Source organism: Squalius cephalus (assembly GCF_949319135.1).
Source record: "Squalius cephalus genome assembly, chromosome: 20".
Taxonomy (NCBI): Eukaryota; Metazoa; Chordata; class Actinopteri; order Cypriniformes; family Leuciscidae; genus Squalius; species Squalius cephalus.
This window is the reverse complement of record NC_137141.1, coordinates 26712009-26738762: the sequence shown is the minus strand read 5'-3', so window position 1 is coordinate 26738762 and position 26754 is coordinate 26712009. Positions and strand designations below refer to the sequence as shown.

The following is a 26754-nucleotide window of genomic DNA, read 5'->3' as shown; positions in this document are numbered from 1 at the left end:
CCAATTGAAACTACCTAATAAATGATGATTTTATATATATTAAAATCTTACTGATATTTTAAATATTATTGTGGGATTCAATAGATAATAGAAGGATCTTTGTAAAAATTTGAATACTTAAATGCTTATTAAATGTGTCTTTTGGTTGTGGGATAGCAGTTTGCACCAATTCTGTAGAATGGCCCATATAGGCCTGTTTTTGGGCATCGTTTTGCAGAGTAAAAGGGTGGCCACACTGCACTTTCTGTTCCATTGACTTCCATTCAAACACATTCAAATGCTTCAAACCAAACGCAAGCTCCTGCGAAAAGTTTTGCATTTCGCTGCGTTCCAAAGTTCAAGTTTGGTGATCTCTGACCTGCAAATTTGCATCACGTGAAGATGTGTGACCAGAAGAAGATTTATACGTCACGCCGTGACTTCTTGGCTGAATTAAAAGAACAATATTTTTGCAGTAAAGTCGAGTAGATCGTATATTTATTACATTTTGAGTGCATTACTATTTTTTAAATGTTGAATTTATGTTAAAGTCCCCATGTAGTCAATAATTGTATCCCTTAAAACTTATCTTTGATCACCAAAATTACATACTTAAATGTTTTTTCCTTGAAAAAAAATTCTTCATGCCTTAAAATAGCTTGAATGCAACTCACCCATGCCTCATTTAGTATATGCGGTTCTATGAATATGCAAATTAGCCCCACCTCCACTCACTCACACACACCAGCTCAGAGATCCACTCATTGATCACACTTTGATGTGATTGGTTACAAGGTAGTTTGTGACATCAGAAACACCAGCGATTTCAAACTGCAATTTTGAGACTGTCTTTGTTCACTGCAGTTTTAAGGAGAAAATACTCAGCTATGGTGTTGACTTATGAATTTGCACATGGTTTGTCTTAAAGGGGACATATCATGAAGTGCTATAATCAGGTCCCCAGTGCATCTACCAACCCAGAAAACGTGAAAAGTGACAACCCAGTAACTTTGTTTTGGTAAGCCTTTCTCTGCAAGCATGTAAAAAAAAAAAAGCCGATCAGATTTCACTCCCCTTCTGATGTAGGAAGGGGATCTTATTATAATATCACCGCCCCTTAATCTGCACGTTTCCACCCACGGCACTGCCATTTGGTTTTCGCAAGCAACATCAGTGAGTGTAACCAGTTCTAACGCAATGGCAAATGTTCGAGCAAAGCATGCAAACTGTTCTGTCGTTGGCTGCACAGACCAGCACAGAACACTATTCGACCAAAAAATGTCACAGCTGTCTTATAAAGACCTCAGGGAACTGTGTAAAAGTTAAACATGATGGTACATGCAAGTCGATGAGATGAATCAATGTAACTCCACAACAACTACATAAATGTATCCACTAACCATTCAGAAACGTCCAGGTGCGTCTAAAAGTTGCAACCTCTTCCTGAGTCTCTCCGTAAGGCTGCACTCCGCTACTGGTTATTTCTGAAATTTTACTGAAATTCGCGTGTTTTGTTTTAGCCGAAGTATCCGAAGCTCGTGGGGAGCAGCAGCTCATTTGCATTTAAAGGGACACACAAAAACGGCACGTTTTTGCTCACACCCAAAAAGGGGCAAATTTGACAAGCTATAATAAATGATCTGCGGGGTATTTTGAGCTTAAGTTTCACAGACACATTCTGGAGACACCATAGATTTATATTACATCTTGTGAAAAGGGGCATAATATACATATCATATACATAATTTAAATGTACATACATATATAAACACCACATAGACATATAAACAACATTTTAAAAGTTTGATTTTCACCACAGGGAGACTTTAATTAAAAAAGACGCTGCAAATGATCAATGTCTAGTGTGACCGCAGCTTAAACGTATATTACCCGCTGATTCATTCTTCGATTTATTATAATGTGGGGAAAGCATTACATTATGCCTGTTCTCATCCCAGTCTGGTGTGTTTTTGACATCCGACTGATCTCGTTTGAGCAGTTATTTTCTGAAAGGGTTATGAAACCCTACAGTATTAATGGTGAAATATTTTATATTATGATAAATGAGGTTGAACTGTGCCCATGGGGCAGGTAAATGATTCTGCTCTTTTCAAGGATGATTGATTAGAACCCATAAGTCAGACAAAGAGAGTGAGGGAACATTGTGTTCATGTTTGTGGAGACTGGGGCATCCATATCTTGAAATATTCAGGCATGTACTTCTCAGGTTTCATTGTGAGACTGACCCATTTCTCTGAAAATAAATAATGAAGGGGAGACTTGGAGACCAGCACAAGACCTTTGAGAAGTTCCACCTTCTGCACCTATTTCATATCTGAACATCTAAAAGACTATAAGTAATGCTCTCAGTATGTACTAGTGTGACCATTTGAGCAACAACAAATTCCATTGGAAACCATATTGTCTGGCAAAATACCATAGTTACAACAGTTATTGTTGCTGCTTTTAAAGCATGAATGATAATAACATTTATTGTGTTTTATGAACTTATCACAGGTTTGTGATCCTAAACACAATGTTTGGTCTGGCATTTTGATGAAACATAACATATTGTGTGGTTGTATAAAAGTACATATTTTCAAAATGTTCAAGTATATGGGATGAACAGTTTCATCTTAAGCCATGTCACACTGTAGGATCTCAGTTGCCTTTAAGGTCTGACTGTACGGCAGTCAAGACACGTTTAAAACGGACGCACGCAACAAGACTCGTCCGGAGTTGTACATCATCAAACCGTGATATGTTCAGTGACGTGAGCTGCATTTGCATGCGGAATAGAAATGTTGGCTAACTTGGCTAGCAAACAATCATATACTCACCCTCATGTCTTCCCAATCCTGTATGGCTTTCTTTCTTCTCATGAACACATAAGAAAATACTTTATTAATATTTATCTGTGTTTGTCATGCAGTGAAAGTCCAAAACAACTCTAGACCCCACTGACTTTTTGTATGGGCAAAAACCACAAAAGAAAGAAATGCATATTGCATAGACATGAGTAAATTATAACAGAATTTTCATTTTTGTGTGAACAATCCCTTTAATGCAAGTTGCATTACATTAATTTTTAGGGGTATTTTTTATAATGTTGTAAATCATATTGCAGCCTGATAAATGATTGTTCTCTTCTGTTCAGTGATCTGATAAGTAACTGAAATGAAGGCATAGTGATGCTCCCTCCGAGGGCTGCATTGTTGAGGATTACTTGTGTTTTTCCTTGTTATTGTTTCTCTGTTGGAAAGTGATAATTGCTTTCTGAGTAATGCAGCTCAATGAACTTTCTCATGCACCACCTTTTCTCACAGAACATTTGTCACTGCAGACCTTGTCGACTGATGTAGAGGGTGGGTAAATTGGGAAGGATTGGTTAAGTTGAATCAGAACCTGAATCGTTAATTCCAAACAACTTTTATTAAAGACTATTATGGGACTTGAAGAAGCACACCTCTTTTTAACACACACACACACACACACACACTCTCACACTCTCACACACTCACACTCTCACACACTCACACACTCACACACTCACACACTCACACACTCACACACTCACACACTCACACACTCACACACACATACACTCACACACACATACACATACATTCACTCAAGAATCATTAAGTTCTGATTCTTTGGCCACACAATGATATCATGCACCCCTGTTTCATGAGATATATAGTTAATGTGGTCTCTTTTCTCTGTGCTGCTCAGATGAGGTGGTAGCCTGAGAGAACGAGCATCAGAGATGGATGGATATGGACGAGCAAGACGGGTTGTGACAGGTTGAAGGAAGAGTGATGTAAGACCTCTGAGCTCGACCAGCAAAATCAGCTTTCTTTGGCGTGTCTGTTCTTGAGATACTGGAGGCTGCGTTGGTGCATCATCTAGCCATCAGTACTTCACCCTGTTTGACTTATCAAGCGGAAACTGACAGGACTTTTTGTGCAAATGACGAATGAGAGCTTGAGAGCCCTTTAACGTCTGTAGCACTTGGGATTTGTTTTTAATTATGTGCTTATGCTCAGAGAAAATGTCATTTGATTGTCTAATGCAAAGCCTCTCTGCTCTCTGAGAAATTTATTATACTTATGGTGAGAGGTTAAGAAAAATATTAAACTGATGTGCAACCTCATATTATTTATGCAGTGGACATCTATGTCAGGTAAAAAGACAAAGGTACAAGACTGTGTACTTGAAGGTTTTAATGAGAGAAAAACAGCATAGTCAAATTTAGGAGAATTTCAGACATATGTGTAATTTGGCCAAAATCTCATGTTTATAAAGGCATTAAAGGCAAAGTGCTACGCACAGGCTATTTAAGATGACAAATGCTAGACTAAAGGCCCTTGCACACTAAGTCTGAAATTCGTAGATGGTCCTCACTGCAGAACACGAAATCCAGAGGGAGGAGTTGGATCCAGATCCAACTCCTCCCACCTTACATATACCTAAACCAGGGATGTCCAATCCTGCTCCTGGAGGGCCACTGTCCTGCAGAGTTTAGCTCCAACCCCAATTAAACACACCTGAACCAGATAATCAAGGTCTTACTAGGCATTCTAGAAACTTCCAGGTAGGTGTGTTGAGGCAGGCTAGAGCTAAACTCTGCAGGACAGTGGCCCTCCAGGACAGAGTTTGGACACCCCTGACCTAAACCTACCCATCTCCACCCCCTGATCCCTAAACCCACCCCTAAACCTACCAGTCTCCACCCCTTAGATCTGGATCCAACTCCGCCCCCTGGATCTCGTGTACTGCAGTGACCTAATGGTTCGCATCCAAAATTTTCACACGTTAAAAAAATAAATACGACACTGCCTCCGAAACTATCGTCCGTCATAAAAATCGGATCAGGTCAGAGCCACTGAATCACGAATACGAAAAAACGCATCCGAAAATTTCGGACTCTTCTCCACTCTTCAAATACATTAAACATATGTAGTGTTTTTTGAGAAAATGCTGAATTTAGTCAAAGAACCAAGTTTTTTGTTTACCCTTGCATTACACAAGCAGAGAACGATTGCACAAGCACATTCACAATTGAGGAAGGGTGGAGTTCTGAGATTTTACTGACAGTTTGATGATCCAATGGAGTTACAAGGTTTAGTCACAATACTTTTTATTGGTTAAATATTTGCAAAACCCACATATAGACATAAAGGATGACCAACAGTAATGATTAATGAAGAAAAAAAATAAAAGACTATGGAGATACAAGGTTTCTGCGATGATATATAAACAATATATTTCACATTTATTGCAAAATATGCGTATTCATATACAAATATTGAAGTATTTCGAGAGCGTAAACGAGAGTCAGACTAATTTGATTTGCAGTGCTTCATTGGAGTGGGTGTGTGCTAAAAAGTTATTTTGGCGAGACTGGCTTGATATGATTCTCTGATTGGTGGAGAATTCTTTGCACTCGATAATGCTCTGGCTAAAAACCACTAACAACCACTCAAAACACCTGGCAACCACCTAGCAATGTGGCATCAACTAGTTGTAGCACATTTCCATATCAAATCTTTATGTAACAGGCCAAAGCCAGGGTGAGTGAAATGTTTCCGGTTTCACTTGATGTTGGCATAGAAAGGACATCACACAACTCTCTGCATCACTGACTGAAATGTCTAAAAGCATCCTGAGTGATTCTCCAACATAACCTGCCTTAAGCAGCCGTTCCTCGACCTGCAGAAGCAGTTCCCTGTTCCCCAGTTGCTTAGCAGCCAAGCAGAGTGTTGATGTTCTCACAGGCACTTCCTGTAAACACTTAAGACACGAGCCTCTCTGTGCACAACAGCCCACTTCAGCGTGAGAAAATGGAAGTGTCTCATAGTCGAGACTTCCAAAAATATCCCTCTCTGAAAAACTGTAAAAAGAGGAGATGTAGGCAGAGAGTAATGTACTTCTTTTCTCTCACTTTCTCTCTCTCCTACCCTTCTCATTTAAGGAGTACCACGCAGTGAACTCATCTTTCATTCAGCAGCAGAAGCCGAAAAATTGCTCCGTCGATCTGGTCCGACTTTTCATTCCATTACAGTCAGACTAGAATCCCGAACGCATCTCAGAAAACCTCTTTAGGCTACGGAATATAAATGGGGGTAAATAATGTATTTGCCCATTTCACCACTGCATCTGTTAGACCATCTCTAAACGTAATGTGGCTAATTTGATGTGCATTTAGAGGGCTGGTGTTTGTGATGCCGTGGATATTAGCGATGAGAAGCACTTATCGTGGCTGCAGCAGCAGTCGGCACTTTAGATTGACAGCGGTTAAAAGCTTTGTGCCGTTTGTATAGGTGTATTAAACTCTGAGGCTATTCTGTGTTTCAGCTCTGCAGCAGGCATCATGACCACAGCTAGGTACCGACCCACCTGGGATTTGGCCCTGGACCCGCTGGTGACCTGTAAGTTGTGCCTGGGAGAGTTTCCCTTGGAGCAAATGACCACCATCACCCAGTGCCAATGCATCTTCTGCACCCTGGTGAGTAGTATCTAAACGGATTTTAGGGTTCAAAAGCATGTTTAAAAAAAATTATATTTTATTTTATTTGATGTATTTATTTATGTTTTATTTATTTATTTATTTATTATTATTTTATTTTATTTTATTTTTTTATCAGCATAAAATAAAATGAAATGCATAATAAATAACATAAATAAATTAAAATAAATAAAATATTTGCTTTTTTTATTTTATGTTATGTGATATATCAAAATGAAATAAAATAAATTAGAAATAATAAGAAAATACATTTAAAAAATAAAACAATTTTATTGTATTAATTGTATTTAAGTTTAGAATAGAAGTTAATTAGAGATTTTCACAAAGATTTAAAATAATGTAAAGGCTTTCAGCCATATTTTATGAATATTTCTATATTTCATTTCTGTCTTTAGGTTTCACTGTTGTAGGAATGGAACGTCTAAAAATAAATGAGTGGGATTCTTACATAAGCCTCAGACATTTTGAAATGTGTCTATATATAAGCACAGTTCACAGCTATAGACGGAATATCCACAGGCCAGCTGAACTGTTTTTTTTGTTTTTTCAGAAATATGATTCATAGTCCAGTAATAAACAGTCTTATTCAACCCTCTGAGGTTTACTGTTCTGACTTTCCCTTTGTTGTGTAGTTATACTGATTTGAGACTAGTTTTATTTATATCTTGAGGTTGCAGGCAACATTTGGGGAAAGGAAGCTGCTAGAGTAGGGTAAAGGGAAAACATCTCCTCATCTGACTCTGAGAAGCCTTGTCTTGTGTCTTAGCTCACTAGAGACAAAACTGTCTTTGTGTCTTAAGCGAAGCATGTTTATGGAAACAACTCCCTCAGATTTTGCCTTGCCAGACATTCCTAAAAGCTCAAATACACAGTTAGTTTTTGATGCGTTCAGATGAAAATGATTTGATTTAATTTTTTATTTTTATTATTATTTTATTTTTTTTGAGAGAGAGAGAGAGAGAGAGAGAGAGAGAGAGAGAGAGAGAGAGAGAGAGAGAGAGAGAGAGAGAGAGAGAGAGAGAGAGAGAGAGAGAGAGAGAGAGAGAGAGAGAGAGAGAGAGAGAGAGAGAGAGAGAGAGAGAGAGAGAGAGAGAGAGAGAGAGAGAGAGAGAGAGAGAGAGAGAGAGAGAGAGAGAGAGAGAAAATATGACCTGATTTTTCTCCTGAAGCAAAAATGAAATAATAAAATATGTTTTGTTCACAGCCTATTAAAACAGTGAGTTTGCAAATTGCTAACACTGAAGGATAATTAGTCTTGGACAAGCAACTGCGTCTTCATTAAATTGAGATGTTATACAGCGTTTTTTTTTTTTTTTTTGAGGATGTTAACAGTGCATTACAAGTGGTTTAGTGCTTCTGTACTCACACTCTCACAGACACACTGAGCAAATTAAACTAAATTAAAAGCAGAATTTGTTTACACATAATGTATTTTTCCATATTTTCCATTTCATTTTTATGTCTTATTATCCTTTTAAAGTGCCTGAAGCAGTATGTGGAAATTCTCATAAAAGAGGGCTTTGAAACGGCCATCAGCTGTCCAGACTCAGCCTGTCCAAAACGTGGACATTTACAAGAGAATGAGGTAATGTCAACATACACTACCGTTCAAACATTTGGGGGCAGTAACATCTGCATCACTGCATGATGAAGCCTATAAAAGGCAGTTAGAATCCCCCTAAAATGCAAGATACTGGGGTAAAAATACCCTGTATGATTTTTTGTCTCATATTTATATAGTTAAGCAATATCATACACAAGCAACAACTGCAATATCACACGAGTCTTCTATTCAAATAAATGCTGTTCTTTTGAACTTTTTTTGAAATTTACAGTTTCTACAAAAAATATAAAGCAGCATAATTGTTTTAAACATTGATAGTAATAAGAATTTTTTCTTAAGCATCAAAACAGCATATTAGAATGATTTCTGAAGGTGAGTTATGATGCTGAAATTTCAGCTTTGTCATTACAGCAATAAGTTACATTTTAAAATATATTCACATAGAAAACAGTTGTTTTAAAATGCAATATTATTTCATAACATAGCAGTTTTTATTGCCATTTCAAAAACATTACAAAATCGTACAAAATGACCAAACATTTGAACGCTAATGTGCATATTCCTGCATTTTGCACAGCTTTTTAATGCTAAATATTTACTATTATAAAGCAGAGTTGTGATTGGTCAGCACATTGATTTAGTAAATCATGGGCTAATTTTCATTTTTGGTGAACTATCCCTTTAAGATACAGATAACATACAGAACTATCAACTAATTAATAACTGTGTCTAACTAATGATCTGTTAAGCATTATATAATGTAATTATGTTAATCTTAGTGTGGAGTCTGAAAAGGATGAATTTGACAGGATTAAAGGGGTTTTAGGAACTCCAGTTTAATGCAGTTTTTTTTTTTTCCTACAAAACCTGCAATAGTCACAGCTTCTAAAACAACAAATTCTTTACCGTCCAAATAAAAGTGCTAAAATGGACCTGCATCTCATCAAGAGGAGATTAAAGCTCTTTTAGCATAAAATGGATGCTGAAACCTCTCCACTCTGACTCTCCCCTCGGTGTCTTGCACCACGAAATCCTTCCAAGTATGAGGTCAGTCCGAGGGCAGGGTTCCTCCTCGGCGCTGCAGGCTCATTGTGAGGATGGCTGGCTCGTTCAGTATCAAAGCAGCTAAACCAGATGAATCAGACCCAGATGCAAATCATCAGAGCAACTAATGTGCCTTTTTTTGGGGCAATCCTTAAAGCTGAAGTATGTTGTTTCTGCACCTCTAGAATCACCAAACAAAAATTCAACATGCATATTCCTGCTGTGTTGTTTGATCTCAAGACAGTGATTAGATTAGAAACCGTATTTGTTGTTGGATGCGTGTTTACCCAGATCAAATTGAATGCTAAATGCAATATCTGCAAAGCAAAGAGTGCTTTTGTATCCATCCACATTGATTAATAATTGCTTATGTCCACTTTCTTTCTCTCTCAGATTGAATGCATGGTGGCCACAGAGATAATGCAGAGGTACAGGAAGCTGCAGTTTGAGAAGGGTAAGTGGAAAGAGGCTGTCTCTCTGTCCAGCAGGGGCTGATGAGGCACGTGTGCGTGTACATGTTGATGGTGAGATCCATCAGGGGCGGATGAGCCACGTGTGCGTGTGCATGTTGATGGTGAGCTCCATGCTTGCTGTCCTAGATGACTCAAAATGACTCACTGTAGACAAATAGGCCAGTCCAGGTGTGAGGATGAAAGGGATGTGAGTGGACTTCCACTGGACTCGTGTAGGTCCAGCTGACCTTATGCTGTCACAGAATGGAGGCTATTACCTGTACTGTCTGTTTTTCTTCAATGAGAGCCTGCCACCTGCAGACACCTTGTTTAACTGTACCTCATTACGTTTTCTGATTATCATTTGCGCAGGTTTTTGTTCTGGAAATTGGCAAATTCAAATCTTTGTACTTTGTCTGCGTGAGCACCACATTTTTCTACTTTCAATATTATAAAAAAAATGACTGAACGAATGATACACGGATTCACAAGGGTTAAGAACAAATGGTGCAACCAAATTAAGTATAGAGTTACAAACTAGCTAGTAGTTAATAAACCTCTATAGTTGACTCCTATTTTATAAATGGCTGTTGGAACCCTATTCTGGCCACTAAGAATTATTTACGAACCCAAGGTAAACTATAAACAGCTTTAAAATCTAGAATGACATTAATCCCAGATAAAAAAATTACCAATGGCTAACAATTTGAAGTGTGAGAGGGACAACTTCATACCTTTGGCACATTTTCCACAAGTGTGAAACCCAGGTTTAAAATAGACTTAACCTGGGATTTTAAAAAGAGTTAAGTGTAAATGAAGGCTGTTTGTGTTTCCGCTCTGTATCCAAATCAGTCTGTATGCTGACCTGAAATAATTTTTATAATTTTAACAAATGTAGCTTCTAGTCGGAAATCTTCAAGATTAAAAGACTAATAAAGAGTAAATTAGACTATTGCTAATTGGATAGGCTTGATCGAAAGCATGAAGGTTCCCCTAAACAGATAAGACCTGAGGATCTGTGCCATATACCTGGCGTATGAATCTTCTCTTTCATCATTTTCTTCAGTAGGGGATCCCAGGCTCTGGACTCTGATAGTCTCCAGTTGTTTGAACCACAGGATACATTTGCTTGAGAGATATTCTCTGTCCACCCCCTCCAGTGCGTTACATTAGCCTATTTTGAAAAAGACATAAGGGAGGGAAATAAATGTAGTTACTTGTTGCAGTTGTTCCCATGCTATCTGGCCCTGTTTACACCTGATATTAAGATGCGTTTTAGTCGATCAGATCACAAGTAGACGAGGGAGACACATTCCCGTTTATACCTGGTGTTTTAATTTGTCTTTTTTGTCCACTTTCAACCTCTTCTGATTTCTTTGAGGTGGGTAAACGAATGGCCTTTTTCAGATCATTCGATCTTATGGACAAAATGAGGTCACGCAATTTACATATGAACGCGATCAGAGACAACGTAAACACACACACAGAGCTGCAGCTTTCGTTTCTGCTCTGATATCCGCAAGACCACGCCGAACACTGTGAGTGCGTGTTAGAAATCAGAAATGGTAAGAGAACATTGTGCTTGGTAAGTTTTTCGTTTTCAAACCAAACTTGGGTCTTCAGCCGACAAAGTTTAAATCCAGTCTGGCTAGTGCGCTTCCCGTAATGTTTACACATTAGGTCAGTAGGCGGAGAGTAGGTGGTCTTTTGTGGATGTTCGAACGCATTCAACCATATGAGTGTCTACACTATGAAAGCAATCAGTTTTGTTAGGATTGTGTTGGTTTGGGTGTTTTGGTTTCTTTCTTTTCATTGGCAGGTTCTGTGATTGAGGCGTGATTGGAGTACACCTGATGCTCGTCTTGGCTGTTATTTAAACCTGGTGCGAGAGTTTGTTGGCGCGGCTGCTCTATGGTTGCTCGAGCAGTTTGCCAGAGCCATGCTCCAATTATGTGTCATTGTGTTTTGTTGTAATAAATATTATGTTAAAATGTGATTCCGCCGTGTCGTCTCCCTTTATGTTACATCTTTGAGCCAGGTGTAACATATGGGGGCTCGTCCGGGATAAGTGGACAAACATTTTACACACCTTAAGCGTCATCCACTTGTGATCCGATCTACTAAAACGCATCTTAAAACCAGGTGTAAACAGGGCCTCCGTTTCTCTGTTTTCAAGGTTTTCATGCTTTCATATGAGGACCATGGCAGCAACACCCTCATAAATGAGAGATTTACATAGAGATAGTGTAAAAATGCGTTAATTTAGCCCATCAGTGTTCCGGGAAACTGGAGTGGAATGGTGGTTATAACATATACACACTCCTGCATGGCCTGCCGTGTCAGATGGAGAGGCTGAGCGCGAGTGTGTTTAGTTAGTGAGAGATTCGCAGTGCACGTGAGGACAGACAAAAATACATGCCATCCTGACACAAGACAACAGATATTACTGAAAGTCCTAGTCCTCTTTCTAACATAATTGCCCCCAACCACACATTACATAACCATAGCCTTACATCAGGCAGATGAGCAAGTAAAACCATTATGAAATGGGTAATTACATCTCTAAATTCTGATTAGAGCAACAATCAAAGGTGTATATAGGTACCAGAATATCATAGAGACTTTGGGGACTGTTTGTGGTGTGGATCAGTAAGCAACTCAGGACATCCTAGAAACCACCTCAAAATCACCTTGCATGGCCCTAGCAGAATGAATTAGCAACTGCATAACTACACCCAGACATCCAGATCTTTCGCACAAACCAGCACCACTCCCGTTTTATCAGAATACATGAATCTAGCTACAACTAAATGTAATCATTAATTGAACAACTTTGTCTCCGCCACCTATTGTGCCCAGTCGTAAAATCACTGTAACGCACAGGCCTCATGCAGCTTTTTGCTTTAATGAAATCTAATTTAACTAATGAATTTATGCAAAGCTATGATAAGTAGCAGCTCTGGGATCTCGTTCCTGAGGGCAGATGAGGCCGAAGCTGCTCTTTTCTATTACCCCTCCATCTCAGATGGTGTAACCATGGTGACCTGTCAGCCTGCATCAGCTGGAAGCAGCCTAAAATAAACACTCACGGAAACTGTGTCTGATCTCTCATCTCTCACCCCCTCTACAGAGGTGTTGCTGGACCCGAGCCGGACCTGGTGCCCGTCCTCCACGTGCCAGGCCGTGTGCCAGCTGAAGGAGTCTGACACGCCGCTTCCGCAGTTGGTGCGGTGCAGCGTTTGCACACTTGAGTTCTGTTCCGCCTGCAAGGCCAGCTGGCACCCGGACCAAGACTGCCAGGAGAACGTTCCCATCACCTCGTTTCTACCTGGAGAAAGCAGGTACTGTTGTCTTTTAAAGGTTCAGTACAAGCTGTGCTTAAATGACAGCACTTGTGGCATAGTGTTGATTTTTACTTGTCTCTCCTTTTAAAAAAAAGTATGTGGGTTACCTTAAAATATGACAAAACATGCATGTTAACATTAGGCCTGTCGCGATAGTCAATAAATCAATTAATCGCACGATAAAAAAAATGAGCTCGATAATTTTTCCGGCCGCGATAATTCCATTTGCATACTTGTTTGGTTTCCTCGTCTCTCTCTCTCTCTACCATGCTCTCTACCAAATAGACTGGATGACCACTCTCGGTTCCTTAGCGTAGCCTATAGGAGGAGTGAACTCTCTTGTCAGTTGCATGGTCTTGTGTGGGGAGGCGGCGCCGCGGCGCTTGTCAGTCACATGTTCTTTGTATGGGAAAGCGCCGGCGGGACTGCTTGCGGCGACTGCCGGGAGAGAGAGAGAAGACGCTAGTTGTGAGTTGGAGGGGAAAAAAAGAAAAAGATGGAATTGGTTTCAAAGCCAAACGCGACCTCATGCCCGATCTCATGAAAATGCGTATCTATACCGTGAATGTTATTTCTCGTGCCATTTATACGCCAAAAATAGTTTTTGCGTGCATATGATACGCACTTTATGGCGTGTAATATGCACGCACTCCTCACCCCTAATCCTAACCAAGTATTTTCAGTGTGCAGCATACACGCAATAAAGCGCGTCTCCGTCTTCCCGACAGTACACAATCACTCGGGCGTTTAGTCGACAAAGTAACAGGAGGACAGTGCAGAATGGTGTGATATGGCCTGTTGAGGCTTTTTTTTTAAATTTGTTTACAAAGGTCCTAACTGGCAGTTTTGCCTGTTATGGAATGTATCACTATTTATGCCTAATGTCTACAGCCTAATGTTTAATATTTTTTGAAGTGCAATTTTGTTTACATCCATTTTATTTATTAACAGACATTTTGTTAACAGACACTGAGAGTCCATTGCTTTTATTGTTTTTGGTTGTTTTGTTCATTTTTTGTGGATATTTAAAATGTTTTCCGTTTTCAATGTTTAATATTCTTTAGAAATAAAAGTTTATAGATCTTTGAAAAGGTGTACCTGCATTATTATGACATTATCATTATATTAGATGAAAATGGTCTCAGAACGACAATATTATCGTTTATCGCAATAATTTCTTGGACAATTTATCGTCCAGCAAAATTTGTCATCGTGACAGGCCTAGTTAACATGTTTTTAGTATGAAAAAATTCTACTTTTCTAAAAACTTATTTTGGCCATGACAACATACTGCCTTAAACTGACTGTAAAGTGACCAACCAAAAATGAAAGGGACCAACTTTAATATACAAGTTTTAAGAGAATAATTAATGTTAGGGGTGTTATAAAATTGTACATTACCATTCAAAAATTTGGGGTCAGTAAGATTTTTGAAAGAAATTAACATTTTTATTCAGCAAGGATGCTTTGTAAAAATTGCATTGTAAATTGTCTTTACTGACAATTTTTTACATTTAGGCCGACAAGTAAAAAGAGATTTCTATTTCAAGTAATTGTTGGTCTTTTGAACTTTCTATTCATCAAAGAAACCTGAAAAAAAAATCTTGGTTTTCACAAAAAAACTAAGCAGCACAACTTTTTTCAACATTGATAACAATGATATTATTGATAACAATTAAAAATGTTTCTTGGGCAGCCAGCAAATCAGCATATCAGAATGATTTCTGAAGGATCATGTGACACTGAAGACTGCAGTAATGATGCTGAAAATTCAGCTTTGCCATCACAGTAGTAATTTACAGATTAATGTGTATTCAAATAGAAAATAAATAATATTAAATAATAAAATTAATACTATTATAATAATATTAATAATATTTTCCAGTATTACTGTAACGCTTAGATCCACAGAAGACAAAGTTGATTATAAAAGAACATTTATTATTATACATTTATTATGAACTCAGAATAACAAGCCAACATACGAAACAGTGTGCTAGTGCACAGACAACAACCGACAATGAACTGATGGACCAAATGAACTTAAGTAGTGGTACAAACAAGGTTAATTGGGACACGGCTGAACTAAGAGGACTAATCATCAGTAACCATGACAATTCATAAGTGGCGGGAAACTAGACAAAGGAAACATGTGACTGAATGAAACCAAAACAAACTGAACGTGACAGTGACAATTACTGTTTGTACTGTATTTTTAATCACATAAGTGCAGTCTTGTTGAAGACTTCTTTCAAAAACATAAAAAAATCTTACCAACCCCAAACTATTGAATGGTAGTGCAAGTTTCTTGTTTCTGCTTTTAAATGATTTCACTGCTTTTCCACTGAAAATTGGCTCCATTCACTTCATTTGTGTCTTATGTAACACTTTTTTATAAAGAAAATAAGGGATGAGTCAAAATTAATTATTTTTGGGGGTACGCTGTGCCACAAATGCTGTTGATTGAGGTTATCTTTTATCTGAGGTTATCCTATCCTGAACTATTCCTTTAAGTCTATCTCATTTTGTCTCCTCCTCATTCATCAGCAGATACACTTCAGTGTAGTACAGTGTAGTTCAGTTTTGTCTCTTTGATGTGTGCGTTTAAACATTCCCATCCTCCCTCCTGGTCGGCATATGTATCCAGCAGCTGTCACGATGAGGCATGTACAGTGTAATGATGTTCGATGTTGAGAAGTCGACATTAGATTTGAAATAAAATACCTCAATCTGTCAGTGTTTTTCTGCCTTATTGAACATGCTCATCATTCAGTCGAAGAATGGATCTTCAGCTTCTAGATGTTGAAGAGTGATTTTTTTTCTCTGCTCAGTAAGCCAGAGATGCATGCACAGGTGTTATTTGACATTCATGTCACACACACACTTGATTCCAAAGCAAAAGCATCATTGAGCAGAGTTTCTGATCCTTGATCTCGGGTCTTACAGGAGTGAACACTCAGCCAGCTCTGAAGTGAATTGCTTCACTAATACACACTAGTCATAATACTCCAAAGAGCCTTTCAAATTTACAGCTCAATTTCTGTGTCATTTCATGTTTTAGATTGCGCCTAAACTCCTAAGTATATCTCAGAGTGAGAGAATCAGTCTTTAAACAGCATGAAGTCAAAATGGACCCCATTTACACTTTAAACAGACTGTTGTTTCCTCAAGAAGGTGATGATGAGCTGACCTGACTCTAAATCATGGATTTAAACTAAATTTAAAAAGAAAACATTTCATGGCCTCCCCTAGGAACTCAAGCAATGGCCCTGCATGGAAAAATGCATTTTTTTAACAATGTACTTAAATGGATGCATAGAATTTAAGAAAAAAAAAAAAAAAAAAAAAAAAAATCAAATGTTTTCTTCGCTACTTGTGTAACCAGGCAACAGTTGTTATAACAGTGCTCAACAATACAGATCATCTTCTTTTCTTTCTGGCCCCAGTTAAAAAAAATAATTAAAAGATAATTATATGTATATGTTTGTGTGTATATATATATGCATGCTATTTTTGATTAAAAAAATAGCTTTCTTTCTTTATTTTTCTTACTGATTTGTTTTCTAAAAAAAATAACATTTGCAACAAGCATGAAATTATATAGCGTCATTGCTGGAAAATGATAACATACAATGCAAAATATCACTGATTGGTTTGTAGTTTTTCACATAACAGTTGATGACTTTGACAGGTCATTTATGCTATTTTTGTGTAAGTCAGTTAGTTATATTGGTGACAAATCATCAGAATTTGCTATAGCAATGTGGAATACATCACAGAAAGGCAAACATTAAGTTTACAGGGCATAAAAAAAATGGATCAGTGAATGTAAAACTTTTATTGGCAACTAGCCCCAGGCCAGCAGACATCCTTGAGCTATAAAATAATATTACTAATACAGTATATTTGGTTATTAATAATATGACTCTTATCATAATAGAGTCAAATCTGATGGACAAAATCAAGTCTCCCTCTACATGATTTCTTGATGAGTATTCCATAAAATTGTGAAATCATGTTGTCCTTGTGTGTGTAGAATTTTTTTTTAAATGTAATTTACTGAATTTTTTATAATTTACTGAATTTTCAGCATCATTACACCAGTCGTCAGTGTCATACGATCCTTCAGAAATCAATCTAATATGCTGATTTGATGCTCAAGAATTTTTATTTTTTTTATTTTATCAGTGTTGAAAACATTTAATATGGCTTAATATTTTAATATACTGTTTAATGTTTTTGTGGAAGCCATGATACTTTTTTTCAGGATTCTTTGATGAATAGAAAGTTCAAAAGAACAGTGTAAAAGTCTTTACTGTCAATTTAATCCATCCTTGCTTTTTTAAACATTTGTGTATATAACTCAAACAGTAGTGTATAATCAAATCAGAAATAATCATATTACTACTATTATTCTGATTATTAATAGTACTTCACTAAACTGCGGTGTTGCAGTACTGTGAGTCAGATGCAGTTGTGAGGAGGAGCTCCTGCTGTTTAACGGGCTATGAGAGGTTTGCTGCACAGTGTCACTTCTCTTAGATCAATAGACTGGGAATTGTCCTGGAAATGAATGGGCTTGTACTTGTCAGCTCGGTCCCTGTGGGTCAGCCTCTTCATTACCAGTGAACACTGTCCCTGGCCCAACACTTTAGTACATAGAAAAGAGATGGGCCTGTCTGCGTGGAAAAAAAAATCGACTGTAGAAATCTGTTGTAGAAATTGAATTTACCAGTACCATATATATATTTTTTTTTGTCCTGTGAAAAGCTATGATAGGGATAGTTTTTAGAGATGCACCGATACAAAATTTTTCCGCTAAGATGATAAATTATACCGATAGCCGATTATTCAGAATGATATCTGCCGATACCGATAGTTTGCTTTTCTTTCTTAATGCTGTAAACTATAAAGGGAATCCGCTCATTTGGTACATTACTATAATATTAGAGGTTAAAATTAACAACAGAGCCCAAACTATTATATTCAACTGCTAGTTATTTTCAGGTATAATAATAACACTGAATTAATTAAAAGCTGAAATGTTTGTGCACTCATTTGCACCTAAGTAGTTTTCATAAACACCTGTCTTCGAACATACATTTATAATTACCAGTCAGTAAGGTCCTCTCTAGTGTTTATTTATAGCTAATTATCTGTGAACATTGGATAACTTTCCTGAGGTAAATGCAATGTTTAGTGGCATATTGTTCACAAGCTGTTTTAGAGGCATGTCTCCGTGGTTGAAACACAGATTACATGAGACGTGATTTATTTCAGTAAGTTGTACTGTATCTTTCAACATATCTTTTTTCATGCTACAGTATTAAAGTGGAAGAAAAGACTCGCGCTCCACACCGCCGCTTAAACCGGGACACTACAGCGATCTCACGTCACATTTAAAGGGTTAGTTCACCCAAAAATTAAAATTATCCCATAGTTTACTCGCCCTCAAGCCATCATAGATGAATATGAATTTCTTCTTTCAGCCAAACACAGAGTTATATAAAAAAAAATCCTGACTCTTCCCAGCTTTATAATAGAAGTGAATAGTACCTTGTTTTTTAAAGCCCAAAAAAGCACATCCATCCATCATAAAAGTAATCTATACGGCTCCAGGTGGTTATTAAAGGCCTTCTCGTGTGAAAATAATTGCTTTTATCGGCCGATACCGATACATCGGTGCATCCCTAACAATTTGAACTCTTACTCTTTTCTTTTATCTTTAGTTCATTCTTTAAAGCTGATGACGACGACGCCCCCATCAAACGCTGTCCTAAATGTAAAGTCTACATAGAAAGAGACGAGGGCTGTGCCCAGATGATGTGTAAGAACTGCAAGCATGCTTTCTGCTGGTACTGCCTGGAGTCTCTGGACGTAAGTACACAGTGTCCAAAATATCTCAGCTCGACACTCTTAACGTCATGCTGTTATCTTACTGTATTTTTATTGGCCATGTGCGCACCACTGAGGCGGCGTGTTAGTCCTTCAATCAAGGCCGTAAATGCAACAGTGTCCTTCATGCTGCTGTCCCGAACACCCACGTAGATAATGACCGGCCTCTTGTAAATTGTGTGTTTGACAGGACGACTTCCTTCTGATCCATTATGACAAAGGACCATGTCGGAACAAATTAGGCCACTCCAGAGCCTCGGTGATCTGGCACAGAACGCAGGTGGGTGCTTATGGGAAGGAGCACACGTTTTCTTACTTATTTTCTTTTCTCTGCAGTGTTCAAAACGAGTACACGTGCATCTACACGTGACCAAGTCATAGGCATCCATTCAGACACAAGTGTTTGTTCATGAAGTAAGTGGTTGTCTGGTTCGAGCAGGTGATACCTGCTGTTTCACAGCAGATTATATGTAAGAAGGTCTCTTTGGGACAAATTCACTGAAATTATTCATCAAATGATGGAGAAGAGCAGTAGAATCTGCCATATATTTAGAACAGTTTAGACTAGCACATCTTAAAAGGCCAGCTCGGGTACTCCCACCTCCCTTTCTTTTTCTTTTGTTAGACTAAATAATGATAGGAGAATATCACATTTGAAAAGGCTGAAAAAAAAAAAACAATACTAAGAAAATATCAACCTCTTTCTTGGATTAAAGGCATATACAAAAACACAAGGCTCATTAGTCCCACTGTCCATTATGTATTTCTTAATAGCTTTGAAAAAATACGTTTCTTATGGTACAAAAAGCAGCACAAATAGTGTTGAAAAAAAGCCTTTAAGCGATGTCATTAGGAACTGAGAGAAACATTGTATGCAGAAAAGTCTGTTTGAAACAACCCTCCTAATTTCCTTATTTGTAATATGACACAACTTCATAAATAATAAATAAATAAATATATATATATATATATATGAAGAGTTCAGATGCAAAAGCCTGATGATAATTTGATGAAATAATTTTTATCAAGCTCATATAATTAAGTTCAGTAATCTCACTTAAATGTCTATGAATAGGTTATTTCCATTGCCATTTAAGTGAAATTGCTGAACTTAAATATACGAGCTTGATAAATATTGTCATTCTAGAAGAAAATTTCAGATGGTACTTAGAGGCTTTTGCATCTGAACTCTTCATATATATATATATATATGCATAAAAAATATATGCATAAAAATATGCTGTAAACCACATATACGGTATGCATATATATGCATAAAAAATATGCTGTAAACCATATATATATATATATGCATATATATACAGGTGCTGGTCATAAAATTAGAATATCATCAAAAAGTTGGTTTATTTCAAGAATTCAACTTAACAGGTGAAACTAATATATTATATAGACTCATTACATGCAAAGTGAGATATTTCAAGCCTTTATTTGTTATAATTTTGATGATTATGGCTTACAGCTTATGAAACCCACGAAATCAAAATCTCAGAAAATTAGAATATTACATGAAATCACACAGTAATTACACAGTGATACCATGGTCATTGAACCAGGTTTTGGTTCTTTTGGCAGTGTGGGCAGGTGCAAATCCTGCTGGAAAATGAAGTCAGCATCTCCATAAAGCTTGTCTGCTGAAGGAAGCATGAAGTGCTCTGGAAGTGTCCTGGTAGACGGCTGCGTTGAGTGGACAGCACAGTGGACCAACACCAGCCGATGACATGGCTCCCCAAACCAACACAGACTGTGGAAACTTCACACTGGACTTCAAGCATCTTGGATTGTGTGCCTCTCCATTCTTCCTCCAGACTCTGGGACCTTGGTTTCCAAATGAGATGCAAAATTTGCTCTCATCAGAAAAGAGGACTTTGGTCCACTGTGCTTTATTAAATCCAGAGTCAACGCAGCCGTCTACCAGGACATGTTCAGAGCACTTCATGCTTCCTTCATTTTCCAGCAGGATTTGCACCTGCCCACACTGCCAAACTAACCAAAACCTGGTTCAATGACCATGGTATTACTCTGTAATTACTGTGTGATTTCATGTAATATTCTAATTTTCTGGGATTTTGATTTCGTGGGTTTCATAAGCCATAATCATCAAAATTATAACAAGTAAAGGCTTGAAATATCTCACTTTGCATGTAATGAGTCTATATAATATATTAGTTTCAACCTGTTAAGTTGAATTCTTGAAATAAATCAAGTTTTTGATGATATTCTAATTTTATGACCAGCACCTGTATATATGCATATATATATATATATATATATATATATATATATATATATATATATGCATATATATATGTATATATATGGTTTACAGCATATTTTTTATGAAGTTATGTATATGTGGAAAGTGTATAATTCATAATGTTTAATTTATAATTATAATTCGAAGTACTTTTTATATTAAATATGTATTAATATTAATCATGGTACCATTTGTTACGCTAAGGTACATTTTGTTGATTTAAAAAAAAGCATTGTATCAAGAATATTTTTGTAATTTATAATAATGACAATTTTGAGGGGAAATTAGCTTAAGTGTTATGAAAATGTGTCAGTGCAAAAAAATGAAATAAATTAATGATCATTTTTTTCTTTTTGCAATATGTTTCTTTTGTTTTTCTTTTAATTTTAAGGTGTAATTCTGATACCCTTATTCGCCTTATAAACCTTGAGTTTCACACGCTCGTCGGTTCATATGCTGAACATAATGTCGAAAAGGTGAGACGGCCCTGAAACTACGGAGAGCTTTCAGTACTTTTGCACAAAGACATCTGTTGCTCTGCAGGGAGGAGTGAGTCATATTAAGCTTCGTAAGAGCGCAGCGGCTCTGCTCCAGCCCTATGAGTTTGAATTTTACAACGTTTCAGCCGGGCAGCATCAGAAATTTGATTCTTTATGAATTAGTAAAGACGGAGCTGCCGGTCCAGGGTTTGAACCTCAGGGTTTGGCAACACTCTTCCATTACGCCACTCTACTCTCCTCCTCTCATGCCATTCCACACAAGAGCTCTGAGGAAAAAAAGAGACATAAAATGGAGGGACATTTACATAGAAACAGAAATAGTGTGCAACGCTATAATTTGTCCCATGATAAATGGGTATTGTCATCTTCGGAATGCTGAGAAGATTCTGCATGGAGGAATAGAGGTCTATTGTATCCTATTCCCTGTTCAGAATCCAGAGATTGTTTTGCATCCAGAGAAAATTAGTTTTACATGGTGCTTCTACAGTGATGTGAAATATGTGTAATTTTTTTGGCCCATGATGTTGACAGATTCTATATAGTTCATGCATAAGATGAACTCAATCTCTGTTCCATTTTGCAACAGTTATAATTCTAAGGATCTGACGCCCCTATGTGGTGGAAGATGATGCAGCATCAGAACGGTGGATTTTTGTTTACTTGGACATTTTTGCCCTTTTTTGTTTTTATTTTTGTTCCGTTTCTTACTTTTATTGACTGCAGAGTAGAAAGAGTACTAGAAATGATGGTGAGGAGGAGGGTGAGCAAGATTAGGAAAGAAATGTGTTCATATAATGTCTTGCTTTTACTAAAAAAATATATATATATTTATCTTGTGATCATTTCAATTTAAACAAGAAACAAAATGACTCAAGGTTACACTTTATTTTAAGGTGTCCTTGTCCACTGTAAAGTAAAGTGTTACGACTCAATATATTAAAGAAAATTTCAATGAAAAGTAAAGATTCTGTCATCATTTTCTCATCCTCACCACTTCAAAGTTTTGAAGAATTGTCCACAGTATTAAAACAGTGATATTTCAAAGTGGCCATATACAAACAACAAAAAATCATGAATTTATTCAACAATATACTAAACTACAATTCAGTTTCTGAATTAAAATTAATTTTGATATTTTTTGGAGGGCATAAAGTAAAAAAAATCAGGGTGTCATATAATGAAGAAAGAATTAAAATAATAAAAGTCTTGACCTTTCATTGAATTTAGTTTGTATGTGTGTGTGTATGTATATATATGTGTGTGTATATGTGTGTGTATATATATATATATATATATATATGTGTGTGTGTGTATATTTATGTATATGTGTGTGTATATGTATATATATATATATATATATATATATATATATATATATATAATATGTGTATACTCGAAAGTTTTCAGTTTGTAAGGAAAATGCATTATTGGTTTTACTTGATGGTTAAACCACATGACATTAAATTTAAACTTGTCTTGAAAATGGTATAGAAGTTTTTCCAAACTAATATGAAACCAACATAAATGCAAAAAGTATTTATTTTTATTATTTTTTTTTTTGAAAAATATTTTGTTTGTGGACACTTTCATATCATTGACGTTTTCATCTGTTTCTCCGCAGGTTGTTGGAATCTTTGCTGGTTTCGGCCTCCTCTTACTGGTAGCCTCTCCGTTCCTGCTTCTAGCTACACCATTCGTGCTGTGCTGTAAGTGCAAGTGCAGTAAAGGCGACGATGACCCTTTACCCACCTAACAGCTCGGCGTGAGCAGTCCCTGTACGAGGAATTCCGGTCATCTCCTTTAATCCTTTTTCTTTTCCTCCTCCGCCTTCGAGCTCTTCATCAACCGGTGGGACTTGCGCATTTGAAGCCGCAACACGGGCCATCTCACGCCACGGTTACTGTCACAGCTAGCTGAGTAGGCTCCATCCCCACAGGCCCGATGAGACTAAAGCAGACCTCGTGAGGCTGATGCTTGCTTAGGTGGAGGATTCGACAGGTGGGGGTCCCCTTAGCGCACCCCTCAGACGTTACAGAAAGAGCACGGTGCTGTTCCATCCGGGCGCTTGACTATTTTGTGGATGTTTCGCATATGTGGCTCTTATGGAGGGTTCTGTTCGAACAGAAAATATATTCAGTGTGTTTGTCCGTCTGTTTCTATGTTCATAGTAGCATTTCAGTCACATGGCCTATTCTTTATTACTTGTTTTACACAGATAAGGGGCTTTTCTGACACCTTTAAATGCTCTAAAGAGAGTAGATTTCATTTCTGGGCTCAAATATACAGCTTAATACTACTTTACATGTTTATTGTAAGCTAAATTGTAGATTCAAAACGTTTTAATAGCACTTATTGTTCTGTTCATGTCACTTCATTGTCTTTCAGTCTAAAACTACAGATAAACCTAGTTTGATTTTGCTGGTTTTGGCTGTTGATGTCATCAGGAGATGATATTTGCCAACGAAATTTCTCTCAGTGCACTTAAATACAGTTTTTCGCCTTGAGATTGAGTCACTGACGTCCCTGGATTTAAAGCATAAATATGATTCCAAAGCAGGGCTGTTGTGTGAGTTTACAATGCCAAATATTGGCCCACTGAAAGTGTCGCTGAAATGGCGCTAAAGGCTTATCTGAACACCCAACATCTAAATGCGAACTGTCAAAATACTGCAACCAAATAGAAAGTTTTTTAAGCTCTTTCAACAACAAAAAAATTCAAATTTGTTTCCTTTTTTGTAGCTCTTTTTTTTTTTTCTCTCTCTCTCAGATAGTACAGTTTGTATCTCTCGCATTATTTGGGATTTTGAAACAGTCACTGTAATTCAGGCTGGCATTATACACTGATTTCAAGACTGTTTGGCTTAAACATCTTTACAAATCCAGCACTGTATCTATGCAAGTTCATATAACTTGTGGTTTCTGCTGTCTTGAACTGAATGGATTATATGGACACGTTAGTGTGTTCTAGTTAAAAGGAAGAATATATCAAATTATGTTCAACAGTTTCTGAAAAGCCATTACAAATGCTTTTTTCTTTCATTTAATAGACTGGTTCTAAAATATAGGCATGAGACTGAATGTCAACATCTTGCCTGCACCACCTGGAATAGCAAGTGTGTGTTGTATCATATGTACCTAGAAATATTCAAATCAGAGCACCTGCCATATGTGTAGCTGTATAATATGTAGCTCATTAGGTTTCCTCAAAATCTTTGGTGCGATTTCATCATCTCTGCCATTTTTCATTCATGTTATGTAATGGAAGTGTGCCATATCGGAGGTTGATATGACAAAGTGAATGTTTTTTTCTTTAGTAATACAACATTCGTTTATCCTTCTGGAACCCACAGTATTTCTAAAGTTGATTTCTGGTGAATATTTCATGTTAGTCACCTCCATCCTTTGGTAGCAACCTGCATTATCCTGTTTTAGCCTTAAAGTTTTTGAGTACCTCACTGGTTTTCTCTCCTGTAGCTTTATGTTTTTTGTTTAATTGTATATATTTTATTTATGTATTTATCCTCAGGTCCTCTTAGATTAATAATTTTGGCACTTCTTTTGAACTTGTGTGACCTTTATGCATATGTATCTAAAATGTTGTATATGAAATGGCCATGATATAGATCTCAAAATTGATTTTGGTACATTATTCTGAAGTAAGAATCAGCATGATAAAATTAAAGCACAGCATCATTGTCAGTTATGAATAGCACACAAGTAATCTAATTATGCTCATTATTCAGCAACATTTGGCCATTTCGTGTAAAGTAATGCTTATATATACATGTATATATTGACAATCATGCCAAGCAGGGTTTTAAGACATTGATGAGGGAACATTTTTTGACAGTGGGTAAATATGTACTCAAAGCAGAACTCCGATGTTGTATGGGCTTTATTATAAATTTAGCTGCTTGTATATATTTTTGTTTTGTTGTGATACTGCATTTGATGTTCTTTTTTATTGCATACTGTGATTATGAAATATTAGTTGTTCAATATAACCTTTTCCTTCAGGGTTATTGAATTCAGTCAAGTGCTGTTTTTACTCGCTTTTTTTGTTTTTGGGTTGCGTCATGTTTCCATTTGAAATGTAATTTGTTCCTATTCCTAAATCTAATTAGAAATAATTGTGGCTTTACATGTAAACAGGGAACTACTCCTTGATGTACACTATAGATCTTGCAAACAACCAAAAACTGTATGGTTCCTGTTTGTAGGAATTTGCTTGTTGCACAAAACTTAGCCTTGCAGATTGGTTTTTATATTTCCAGATGAAAACTCCTGAAAGCTCTTATAGTTTGGAGTTAGAGCAAGAATTTGGAAAGCATGTCTTTTTTTCTTTTTCACCACAGTGGTCTGATGTTTGTATTGATGTCTGTCTTTCACACTTGACTTTTGCCTATTCCAAATATTAATTAGGCCTATTATTTTATTTGGTTTGACTTGTACCCCTGTAAAACATGACTGGGTTTTTAGGGACCTTGGCTTTGCCATTGCTTTTAAAACTAGTTTTGCCTTTCACTCTTAGATGGCCTTTTTATGTGTCATGTGTTTGTTTTTGATACATCATAAAGAAAATGTGTTTTATTCTCTATAAATCAGAACCAAATTCCACTTGTACAGTACGACGTAAAATTGCATGTATGTGAAGTCTTGAGGATAAAAAAATTCAACTACAAAAACAACATATTTTGTATCATCTGTGCCACTAACACTGTGACATTAAAATGTATTCATGTTCATATTTTCCTGTTATTTTGTTTATATTTGCATTTTGGTTATAATGTCAATAAAACTGTTTAGTAGGCAACTGTTGAAAAAATATACCATTAAAAACATAGATTTAAAAATAAAATGTAAATTCAGGATGTGCTGAAAAATAAAACAACGTTTGCCAAATATGGCTAAGTAAAATAATTTCCTTCACCTTTTCATTTAATAATTTCATATAATTAGCAGAGGTGGACAGTAACAAAGTACATTTACTTGAGTACTGTACTTAAGTACACTTTTTGAGTATATGTACTTTACTTGAGTATTATTTTTTCTGGAAACTTTTTACTTTAACTTCACTACATTTGAAAGACAATTATCATACTCCACTAAATTTACTCCACTAAAATTCTGTCAAGGTCCTTGAGTAGAAAGTAACATCAGTCAGTGGAT

At 36.8% G+C, this 26754-nt stretch overlaps 1 protein-coding gene across 2 annotated transcripts in view; it reads left to right on the top strand.

The window, feature by feature from the left end:
- The window catches only part of rnf144aa (ring finger protein 144aa), a 35383-nt gene extending 11296 nt beyond the window's left edge, over positions 1-24087 (top strand). The window contains exons 2-9 of one of the 2 annotated variants that reach the window (XM_079853639.1): positions 3715-3802; positions 6340-6490; positions 7992-8096; positions 9513-9573; positions 12702-12912; positions 18645-18792; positions 19001-19090; positions 23207-24087. In XM_079853639.1, the coding sequence (XP_079709765.1) occupies positions 6356-6490; positions 7992-8096; positions 9513-9573; positions 12702-12912; positions 18645-18792; positions 19001-19090; positions 23207-23338 (882 nt within the window). In that variant the 5' untranslated portion in view covers positions 3715-3802; positions 6340-6355 and the 3' untranslated portion in view covers positions 23339-24087. The remainder of the gene's footprint in view (positions 1-3714; positions 3803-6339; positions 6491-7991; positions 8097-9512; positions 9574-12701; positions 12913-18644; positions 18793-19000; positions 19091-23206) is intronic. The other variant, XM_079853638.1, reaches the window with a different exon arrangement.
- The last annotated feature ends 2667 nt before the right edge of the window (positions 24088-26754 follow it).